Source organism: Danaus plexippus (assembly GCF_018135715.1).
Source record: "Danaus plexippus chromosome 13 unlocalized genomic scaffold, MEX_DaPlex mxdp_15, whole genome shotgun sequence".
NCBI lineage: Eukaryota > Metazoa > Arthropoda > Insecta > Lepidoptera > Nymphalidae > Danaus > Danaus plexippus.
In genome coordinates this window covers 6,394,971-6,407,150 of record NW_026869849.1, presented here as the reverse complement: position 1 = coordinate 6,407,150, position 12,180 = coordinate 6,394,971, and the positions used below count along the sequence as shown (strand labels likewise).

Genomic DNA, 12,180 nt, shown 5'->3' with positions numbered 1-12,180 from the left:
AAAAGAAATAGTGATTCCTGGGCATGTACTAAATAGCGCTAAACACGACAAATTACGCTGTCCGTTGTAAGCTGCGGACAGTATCTCAATACAGGTGATTAAATGGTGTTATTTAAGACCGAGAAATTAGCAGGAATGTGTAATACGAGCTTATTTCTAATAAGGAAAAATTCTAGTTCTTAAAAACTAGTTACTTGAGTAATTTAGCTATTCCCATGGTTGGTAGGTTCGGTTTATAACCTAATCTAATAAGGATTAACCCAAGGGACTTACTAAAAAGATTTTACTAACATTGAACCTTGTGATAAAGAAGACCCTTGAGCCATTAAAATGTACCAATGAAATACTTTCGGGTTAGAACCAACAGATTGAGGTAAGAAGGGCACAAAATTAGATAATTAATTAAGAGAGTAGCGAAGACATTTGTTACGTTTGGCATTGGGAACGTTTTTGTTAGTAACGAAACTACGAAAAATACATTTCTGAATGACATCAACCAACTTTTCTGTTCTTTAAAAACTAGACCATAAAATGATTTTACGATAAGAAAAAAATCTGTAAGCAACTTTAAAGATTCACTATTCCATGGAAGGAATCCTTAAGTGAAATTGCTTATACGTTATTTTAAAACTTCCTTTTTAATATAAAAGTTGATTCCAACCAGTAGTTAATGTTAACTTTGTCAAATATTATGCCAAATAAATATAGTAATTGTTCTTGAACAAAAAATATCTCTCAAAATATATATAAAGTGTATTGCTATATGTTTACAGATCATTTGTTTTTTTTTTTTTTACACATACTCTACAAGATTTTAATAATCTTTATTCATGTCAGGATTATAATTATAATCATTAAAAATCATTAAGATTTAATTTAAGTTCAATTTCGTTTTGGGTTTTGAATTCACAAATGCTATTTTAACCGAGACTTCGATCGTTAATTCTCATCAGAAGCATGAGAGTATAGTCCATTACCAGTAATTAATTATTGTTCCTGGCAATACTTATTAATGACATATTTTATAAAATAGATTTCATTACATCAATAATACTGAATTCCATGCTATTTATATATGTGTATATGTAAAAAAAAAACTCAATAAAACAGTCTCGCTCGAGCCGTTACAGCGATCGGACCTCTTCGAAGTAACGTCTACAAGGTTATCTTCAATAGACCGAGATCCTGACGGCAGTCGAGAAGAAACGACGTATTGGTGACATCAGTTATGCTGATATATATATATATAAAACTATAAGTATAGTAGGTGTATTATTTGGTGTATTTATTTCCAAACTTCTGTCTTCAATTTTGCCTTGTTACATTTGCAAGTTAGAGGGACGTGGAATAAGTCTTATTGTCAACTGGGATTCACTCTAATTGACTCTATTAAAGGGAACAGACGAATAACTGAGGCATTTTAATTAGTATGAATCTACGGACTGGTTAAAAATAATAGGCTTGAAAATCATACCGGGTTAAGGAAATAACTGAATAATTGGTAAATGTGTATTTTTAATTGAAATAATACAATAATATTACAAAATACAGTTAAGATATTTATTGATATGTCTTACTATCTACTATTACAAAATCGAAAGATACTAAGCTCTTTTTAAATATATTACGAATAATCTACTTTGTTACGTCTGCAGTATTTCGGCTGATAATAAAAGGTTGTTCCTATTTGTTAATACACTTCAAAAATAATATTCAATGTAAGAGAAATGTCTCATCTGGGCACATATTCTTCAAAATGAGAAAACTTGCTGCAACGAGGGACTGTAATTCTATTTGTATTATATTTAGGAAATAAACTTACTTGTACTGGGCTGAATAGGCTTTATTTGAAATCACAGCCAATTGTTTGACATAAAACGGTAAACTACTTTATAACTTATGGAATAACAGAAACATTAATACAAAATTATTCGAACAAAAAAATGATTAAAGGTTTTGAATAGAATAATATCCATAAAAAATATTTCCTCCTTAGATACCTTTCTTATATAACATATAATGCACTTTACGTTATCTCAAAACCATTTTCTGATATCATAAGGTGAATGACACTAGACGATGTTATAGAATATAGACGGCCAGCAGATAATCTAAATACGATAAAAATAATGTGTTTCTTAGTCCTTCCAAAACATTTGACGCTGACCACACGGATTGGCAACTTCAGAAAATTATGTGAACTGAGTTATGAAACTATTAGATTTTTGTCTCAATTGTGTGGAAAAATATATTAAATTTACTCTTAAGATGATGTCCAAATAGTAGTAGTCTAACAATTTATTGAGTTTTAAATACGAATTATATGAATTTAATAAAAGATATGAAATTTGAGTTGTCTTAAAGAGGAAATTTTTTGCGTCCTGTCATTACGTATGATTCGAAAATCACATCGATACTTTTAAAACTTGTTCTTTTTCTACAAAACCTATATCGATATAAAATAAATAATAACTCTTACAAATATTTCTATAGTGCATTAATTGTGAGCTAATTAGCTGTATTGCTGGTTGACAACATGAATCACTAATTTCTTAGACAAGGAAACATCTAAAGATTAAATTTTCATAACATAATCACCATACTATTGTGATTTATAAGAATATTTTTTTTAAAATGGATAACTTATAAAATACTACGTGAAATTTAAAGTGCGGTAAATAAGATTAAAACTTTGGGGCGAAAATGAAATAAAAGCAATTTCACGAAATTACGCTTTGTATATAAAAATAACATAGTTTACGAGTATATCTTTACATTTCTTTTCTTTGGTAAAAAATATATTTTATAAACCAATGCATTCCGATCCGTCGCGTCGGTCTGTGTGGACATCGGAGTTATTATAGTTTTAAATTTCAAATGGATAGTGCTTGATTGCTACCTAATTTAGGAGGCTAAAATGGAACCGTCGAACCGTCGGAGATGTCGAACACACTACTTCAGAAATAGTCTATTCACACTAGCCTCGAGAACACCTAAATTATATTTTGAAGGAAACACATTCGCAAGTAAACTGTCCTAATCCTTTACTGCGCGCATGAGGAAGGAAAAAGCGTGTCGCTTCGTCTGAACGCTAAAAAGTTCTACCAAGAGAGGACGGATGCCAAAATTGCGTCTATATTTATTCGATCACCGATAAGGCTTTTTGCACGATCCTCCACGGAGCCTAAACCAGTAAGGTGGCATTTGATAGCAACTGCCGTTGTATTTTGGTGGCGCTAAATTTTACAAACATAGAATCACCACCTTTGGACACACAAATGATTTGTAATCTGCATAGGCAAAAACACTCTTTAATAAGTGATAGTTAATTTTCAGCAAAACTGGAGACGACAGTCCTCCGAGGTACCTTTGCGTTAATCGCCATTGGAGAGGTAATTGAAATCGAACGATGATCGGCAGGGTCTGCATTTCTGACTATCCTAGATATAAGTACGACTATGGCAAACTTCCAAGATTTGGCTCTATGTACCACTTATTACCGAGAAATCCATGGCCATCCGGTCCACTATTATTGTCAACGTCAAGACTTCGCAAAGTTCTCTTTTTTAAAATTTAAAAAGTGTAAATTCTTTAGAGTTCAAAAGTGTGATTACAACATTTTATCCATTATTTAGAACCTCGTTTGCAGAGCTGTATGTATTTTGGTTGAGTTATAAGAAATATGTGTCTTATTTAAAAATAATTTTGTTATGAATTAACAATTTAGATTTCGAATTGGTATTTTAAAATAAACGCATTGTAATTTTTACTTCAGTTTATCTTAGTGAGAACTAATTCTAAATTTTTAGTTCTCAAAATTACTTATGCCAATAGGCATTCCGCAACATAGAATCTCTAGCTGTTACAGTGGCAATGACAACCGCGACAACTTTAGAATGTCAAAACATGTCAGTACGAACTTTGACACATTTACATATTACAGGTGTTAGTTATAACTTAGAAATAAATTAAATATTATTTGGAGTTATTCAGTTATTATTAAGAGTACATATTGAAAAATAATAAATATATTTTTGTAACTTATGATGGCAGAAAGCAATAAATCTTTACGGATTGATTGGTTCGATGGTACAGTTATTGAGGAGACAAGACCAAATACTTCTTTCAGAGATGAAATTTCTACACCGCCTCCAACTAAAACTCAAGAAATAGAAAAGAAACACATAGGCTTTAAACGTCTGCTCGACATCTCATATTTAAAGCCTCCTATTTTAAATTTAGAACTTTCTAATCGACCAGGGTTTTGGCTTCTTTTCAATTCCGAAATAAAAGATGATTTTCTTGTTTTAATTACAAAAGTGATAGCGACAGTTTACAATTCAATAGAGGTGACTGACAAAACAAAAATTGTTAACTTATTGAGAAATAAATTTGAAAAATCGGACTTCTTGATTAAGTTGAAGAATTATTTAAATGGATTACCAAGTGTTAGATTGGTCGACAAAAGAATGAATATGCAGTTTTGGAACGACGTAGAGGGATTTTACTTTCAAGTGTATGAACTGTGTAAGGCTATGTTTAATTTTGGTGTGAACGGGAAGACTTTACAAGAGCTATATGATTTGTTGGAAGTAACAGAGCTGAGTGCCTTAGGAGTGCAGGAAGTACATATGGAACCTATTGGTGAAAAATTTTATGAACAAGTTAATGATATAAAAATGGATATATCAAAATCAATCAATAATGTATGTATTATTTAAATATCAGAAGAAACGCTGTTCATTGTTTTTTTTTTTCATTGTAATAGCAACAACAAGAACCGTTTTATATAAAATAATTTTATTACATTTCCAGAATACCAAACAACCTACTGAGAAACCGATAAGCAGTGATCCTCGTAATTTCAGAAACTTAAACATATTTCCATCCAAAGATGACTTACTTGATATAAGTAATGTTAAAATTGTACCTCATATTGTGAATGGTGCATATCCCTCCCTCGAACATTATTTGGATTTACAATTTAAACTGTTGAGAGAAGATTGTTTTGGTCCACTGAGAGAAGGCATAAGTTGGTAAACATTATTACTTAAAAAATAAATATATTGATAAAACTTAGTTCAATTAATTTGCAATATGTATGTTCTTAAACTAATATGTGATTTTAATTTTTAGATAAATATCTAGCAAATCCTTTGAAAAGAAAATATGAAAATATAAGGTAAAAATTTTAATTATTTTATTATCTGTTACATAATTGCTTTATAATTAATGTTTCTATTTCGACCAATATGGATTACTTCATAAATATAATTTTGTGTAATATAAATTAAACTTTAAGTATGAGATTAAATTAGTAATGATATGGCTTCGGTGTTGCATTTCACAGTGCTTTTGAAAAACCCTTAATTATTGAATCACTGAGAAGGAAGCAATATGTTTAAACGCAAATAAGTTTTTCAGATGATATTTGTTTTTAGTATTTTATATCTTCATGATAATGATGTTTGGATTCCTTTACAGCAACAGTAATCTCAGTAATGGAAGTATCTGATAAACTTAGTTCCGATTAAATGTGATACAAGCGAGAATCTTAGATATAAAACAGTAATTCTATTTTCAAATTTAATTTGTCGAAATAAAAATATATATAACTTCGTTTTTTTTTTTATTAATTTAGAATTCTGTAAATCTAAATTTCGTTACAGAGTATATCCAAAAGTTCGTGTAATCCGCGCGTATGTGAGCAACAATAAAGTTGGTCATTTAGTGGATATAGCGTGGGGTGAGAGAGCATCAAACATTTCCGTAGACTACAGGAAATGTGCTCACAACAAACGACTGATGTATGGAAGCTTAGTATTATTCACCTGTGATAGTTTCCAGAACATTCTGTGCGCTTCTGTATTGGATTCTAGTTTGGATCTCTTGAGATCTGGATGTGTAAGTATTGAGTCACATGAAATATCCCTACTAGTATTATAAATGCGAAAGTCATGTGTGTATGTTTGTTTATTACGTTTACACGACTTAACCACCGAACCGATTTGGATGAATTTTGATATGGAGACATATGGGACCCTGGAAAAGGAAATAAGCTACCTCTTATTCCGATCGCGAAATTAAGCGATGTGGAACAATTTGCTTTTTAGCTAGTAGTTCATAAATGAATTGTTTTACAAGATGTAGCAAAGGATTTTTTATAAGATAAAACTAGGAACCAGCCCCTGCTTCGCACGGACTCCTTACAAGAAATATAAAGCAGCGTATTTAATTTTGATAATTATTTAACTTATCTTATGATAACTTTCAAATGGTACGCCCGATTTGAATGATTTGAAAAGTAATTTAGAGATACCGATGTAGGCTTGAAAACGAAGTTATTTGTTTTGATAAGACTTAATACCGTATTTATGTAAATAGCTTTTCAATAAACGTTTTAGAAATGCCAATTTTTAAAAGTTGTAAAATAGATATAGTATGTTATCCATAAGGTATAGGCATAGCCACCGCCGACCGCGGACTTTTCTGTAGACTTATATAAGACTAGTTTTTGCCCGCGACTTCCTCCGTGCAAATTTCAGAATTAGTTATATATAGCTTTTACCCGTGACTTCGTCCGCATTGGATAGTTTTTTTGTATAGTAGTATGAAAAAACCTGAGCCGTACATTTTTGTACGTATGTTTGAATTGTGCCGAGATGGGATGAGGCCATACTAAGTGTGATTGTCATAGTTTAGGTTAATACATTTTAAGAAGAAGATATGTTACTGCAATACATTTTTATATACGATGTGTTTTGTTTTTCCTTCCTTGGCCAGAAAAGTAATTTTTCCCATGGGTATGCGTTGTTTTCCCGCAGTCAAAAGTAACTCATGTCATTTCTTAAGCCTCAAACTATCTCCTTACCAAATTTCATTTAAATCTGTTCAGTAGTTTAGGCGTAAAAGCGATCGGCCCACCTGAATTTTCCCATGGGAATGCGTCATTTTCCCGGGGTAAAAAGTAGCCTAGTCCTTTCTCGGGTATCAAAATATTTCCATACCAAATTTAATTTTATTATATCTCAAAGAAATTAGGCAGCGTTTTCGTTAAAAGCTCTCATACGGCTCATGTTTTCCCGAAATATTCTACAAATATCTTTTATGTACACACAAGTGAATACAAAAACTTGACAAATTTTATACTAAAACCTTCCTCGAGAATCACGCTATCGAGTAGTGATAACTGTTTGATAATCGGTGCAGTAGTTTTTCCGTTTATCCCGAACAGACAGACAGACTACTACTACTACTTTGTTTTATAATGTGTATTGATATTTATTTGCCATTACAGATTGCTGTATCCTTTCAAAATCCAATACCGAGCAGTGTGTATTCTGAAAAGTTTCTTATGGTTGAAAGTGAAGTATTCTTCGAGCCATATCACAGAGTGCTAAAAGTATTGCAGGAATACCATGACGTTATACCCATGAAGAAATATATTATTGATGTACAGGTTAGTCTTAGAATATTTAAATTTTAATGAGATTTCAATTATAATTAATAAATCAATTGTTGAGGAACTTCATTTACAGCCAGAATCAAAACCACCGGCTTACCTGACAGGAAACACCACTTATACTATCAGAGATCACGAATCACGAGAGATTACTTTTCCAGTAGTTAATACAGATCAATGGCCGACACCGGAAGCCTTTGGGCTCGATCAATCACAGTTAAACGCCTTTAAATTCGCATTGACAAGAGAATTTGCTGTCATACAAGGCCCGCCTGGTACTGGGAAAACGTTCTTAGGTGTCAAAATCGCTTCTACCCTCCTCAACAATCTGTCTTTCCAGAACAACCCAATGCTAATAATTTGCTACACGAATCACGCCCTTGATCAATTTCTAGAAGCCATTCTCGGTATTACCAAGAACATTGTTAGATTGGGAAGTCAGAGCAAAAGTAAATTGTTAGAACCGTACAATATAAATAATGTTAGATTGAAAACGAAATCGAAATATTCCTATCTGTTTTCTAAGAAACGGACTGAAATTGAGGTTATATTCAAAAAAATGACAGATTTGCAAACAGTGATCGAGAAGTGTGAGAGAGAAGTGCTCTGCTACAAAACTATTAAGAAACATCTTAAAATTGGTGACGTACTACATGAACTGAACGCGTGCGATGAAGACGCGGTCTTAGATTGGCTGTTTGAAGCAAATAACTCGAAGGAACGTACAGACGACTGGGAGAAGTTTCTAGAATACGATGACGGGATAGAGACGTGTTTCTCAGAAGAATATGCATTGAGACAAATAAGCACTATGAACGACAGTAAGAAGTGTTTGATCGAAAATACGGATCAAATCAAGGGGGATAACGCTATTGAGAAATTTCAAAAACTTATAACCAAAATGAAAAATAGATTAGAAACTTTTAAGGTGACGATATTAACAATTACATATTAGTCTTTATTAATTGTTGTAATGGTTACGTTTTCTTTATAGAACTACATCGTTTGTGCGGGTCTGTATCAAAACCTGGATGTTCCGAGTGTCAATGATCTATATGAACTCGGCCAAGATGACAGATGGAAGTTGTACTTCAAAGCTGTTGAAGGAGTTAAACGTGAACTAACCGAGAAGATGAACCGTTTGATAGTAAGTTGACACCAAAATAATACATCCATATAACAATTATTATTAAATAAGACTGATTTGAATGACATCTAAGAGTTCAGCGAGTATTCACTTAAATAAAACTAATATATTCCTGATTTACTAAGCGTTTTTTATTACTTAACTTCGTACTTTCAAAGTTTCGATTAGTTATCAGCAACCGTGACCACGGGCAGACGAGATGAGAACCTCATGATTCTACTGAAATAATTAAAGCAATGCTATTAATTAATTGACAAGAAAAAATTAATCCATTATTTAGAACTCAAACTGTATAGTTGTAGTCAGTTACAATGTATTTAATTTTTATTCATAGCATACATACATGCTACTGAACCTGTATGGGTGTTATTTTTTTATGTCTGTAATTAAAGTTTTGGAAAAATAATGAAAAGGCTAAACAAAAATATATTTTATTCTATATTTAAAGTATTATTGATCTTAAGACAGAGCACAGCGCATGTAGTGAAGAGCTATCTGAAGTCAGCAACCTCATTGATGAAGAGGTCCTGGGATGTGCGAGGGTTGTGGGAATTACCACCAGTGGAGCAGCCAGCAGACATCGGCTCATGGATAAACTGGGTTGTAGTGTAGGTAAGTGTTAAATTTATATATATTCTTGTAAGCAAAAGCAAAAATTTTTCTTTTAATAATAATATTAAACAGAAAACACAATTTTATTATTAATTAATTTCACAAAATAAAAACATTTTATATAACACAAATGGAAGTTTCAAGACATAAGAGAATTCCGATCTCCTTTGACAATGCTTATATGTGGTTCACCACTTTCCTGCCCTCAGATATTCCTACAATATGTACAATGTAACTTTAAGGTCTATGATAAAATGAATGTCCTTTGTCAATTCCAGTTATTGTTGAAGAAGCAGCTGAAGTATTGGAGGCACATATTGTTGCTTCACTTACACACAAGTGTGAACATCTTATACTGATCGGTAACTTTTGTTGAAAAAATAATAATAAAAAAAATAATAAATGAATATACTAGAAAATCTTTACAAATATGGTATTTCTTATCTTTACAAATATTAAAAGTCTTATTTCATATAAATGCATCACATGCATATGCATATAAATACTTAATACATCTATATATATGTTTATGATACCACTTGTTCAATGTTTTTAATTTGCATTTAATAACTTAAATAATTTTCACAAATGTAGAACCTCCTTTATATCTACAAAGTGAAAAATATTTCTTTATAGTAACACTGAAAGTAATACTTTATTATGTTTGGGTAAATGGCAGTCATGATAATGAAACTAGATTTTGTCTTTATATTTCCCCTAAAACAGTATAATGCTTCCTTGATGATTGACTCATGACTCATTAATATTTACAATGGAGTATTTCATCACAAACAAATTAGTAGTTATATATAGAAGAACAGCATATAAAAATATATATATTTTATATATCTGCATCTGGAGTAATATATTATTATATAAAACAATATATAATTACAGGAGACCACAAACAACTGAGACCATCAACAGCCCATTATGTGTTAGCAAAGAAATACAATCTAGAAATATCTCTGTTTGAAAGAATGATAAGAAATGAGATACACTCTATCACTCTAACAACTCAGAGGCGAATGAGAAGTAACTTCGTTGAACTCTTGGTTCCTGTGATATACGATAAATTGGATAGTTTTAATGTAGATTATCCAAAGGTTAAGGGAATGAAGGATAATTTGTACTTTTATAATCACAGTGCCTGGGAAGATACTGAGGTATGTATGTACATATAAATATAATATGTACAGATTTTAAGAAATTAAAAAAAATATATATGGCACATTCTTATTTAAAACTTGTTACATTATATTCTGCTTAAATATTTTCATTTACACTGTAGTTCATTTGTTTATTGTCAAAGGACACAGGTTGAAATCTATAACAAATTTAATTTTCAATCATTCAGGGTCTAGAAGACAGTTGGAGTCATAAAAATTCTTTTGAAGCGAAGTGGTGTGTTTCACTCGCTAACTACTTGAAACTAATGAAATATGACAGTGCGGACATCACCATACTCACAACATATACCGGACAAGTGACTCTGATTAAGGAGGTGGGATTAGAATTATAAATATAAAACTACCCTGATTTTATTTCAATGACATAAAAATTGACAATTTGACAGATGGCGTCAAAATATCATCTCCTAAGCAACGTCAAAGTGGTAGTTGTAGACAACTATCAAGGCGAGGAGAGCAGGATAGTTATACTGTCATTAGTAAGGAGCAACAGAGACGGAGATATAGGATTCCTCAATGCCAGGAATAGGATATGTGTGGCGTTATCTAGAGCCAAGGAAGGTATGCATAAGATTTGTTTTTACACAAGGCAGGAAACACTACAGCAATGAAAGATATAGGAACTCATGAGTGTGTGTGTGTGTGTGTGTGTGTGTGTGTGTGTGTGTGCATGTGTACAGTGTCATTCATTTTAATCAAGATTTAATGCTATTATGCAAAGATGTTTTAAATATGATATGATATTTAGACCTAACATTTTATAAAAAAAATAATACTTTTATTTACTCCAGTTAGTTATTGGATGTTTCTATGATATTTAAGTAATGGTTTTAATTTAATGAATATATATATTGCGAGATTTATTTTATTTCGAACTGTTAAAAAAATTATATTATATGAGATTATTATTAGACATGTCACATATTTATGTTTCAACTACATATTTGTAATATTTGTAAGCAATCTTATTATTTAATATAATTTCCAGGTTTCTACATCTTCGGTAACATGAAAGTTCTAGAAAAAGCTAGTCCGACATGGCGTCAAATACACGAGAAATTGAAAATACAGAAAGCTATAGGAAACAAAATCACAGTTATGTGTGACATTCATGGAAAAACACTCGATGTAATAATAATTTTTGTGAAAAATTTTTTTACTTTTTTTTTAAATACCTACCTACTGTTGTGAAATATTTAATAAAAAAATTTTGGAAAAAAAAAAAAACAGTAGAATTGTATTAAAAATTGTTGCCATGAAACAAAATCAAATTACTACAAATCTATGATATGAGTAATGCTTCAGAATCTACTTTTTTACTATCTCCTTTAAAAGTTGTTCTGTTGTCTGTTACAGATAAGATCTACGGCGGATATGGATAACTGCTTGGACGTTTGCTGTCTGAGAAACTGCAGAGAATGAATTAGTAATAAACCTATGTACCGATAAATACTTCAAAGAAATTTTCCCCTCATCAATAGCTTAAGAAAAAATCACCTACCCTTTTTGTTTCATATCAAATTACTTTATAAAACGAGTCCAGATAATTTATCTGTTTGATAATTGCTTTTTTAAAATATCCTATAACTTAATTATAACATTTATAACAAATTTACATCAACTGCTATTTACAAATACCAATTTGTTATATATTAGATATATATATATATATATATATCGGCGCTATCAGCATTAATGACGGATGCAATATGAAAATTAGTTGAGACTGTCATCGGTTATTATAAAAACTTATTGGTTAACATAATTAT

General features: G+C 31.1%; 1 protein-coding gene across 1 annotated transcript; it reads left to right on the top strand.

Moving 5' to 3' along the window:
• Positions 1-3,924: 3,924 nt before the first annotated feature.
• LOC116770103 (NFX1-type zinc finger-containing protein 1) lies at positions 3,925-11,861 on the top strand. The gene is made up of 14 exons (XM_061527803.1): positions 3,925-4,706; positions 4,816-5,032; positions 5,137-5,182; positions 5,670-5,904; positions 7,298-7,459; positions 7,539-8,390; positions 8,457-8,609; positions 9,074-9,221; positions 9,500-9,583; positions 10,119-10,387; positions 10,579-10,725; positions 10,798-10,972; positions 11,400-11,539; positions 11,768-11,861. The coding sequence occupies exons 1-14, from the start codon at positions 4,044-4,046 to the stop codon at positions 11,831-11,833; spliced, it is 3,357 nt and encodes a 1,118-aa protein (XP_061383787.1). The 5' UTR covers positions 3,925-4,043; the 3' UTR covers positions 11,834-11,861.
• The last annotated feature ends 319 nt before the right edge of the window (positions 11,862-12,180 follow it).

What these genes read in the sequence shown, in the direction of transcription:
- LOC116770103 (XM_061527803.1), top strand. Translation starts at nt 4,044, where the DNA reads ATGATGGCAGAAAGCAATAAATCTTTACGGATTGATTGGTTCGATGGT. An exon ending in ATCTCTTGAGATCTGGATGT is followed by an intron (nt 5,905 to 7,297) that starts GTAAGTATTGAG and finishes TTGCCATTACAG; the next exon opens with ATTGCTGTATCCTTTCAAAA. An exon ending in AGAAGATGAACCGTTTGATA is followed by an intron (nt 8,610 to 9,073) that starts GTAAGTTGACAC and finishes ATTGATCTTAAG; the next exon opens with ACAGAGCACAGCGCATGTAG.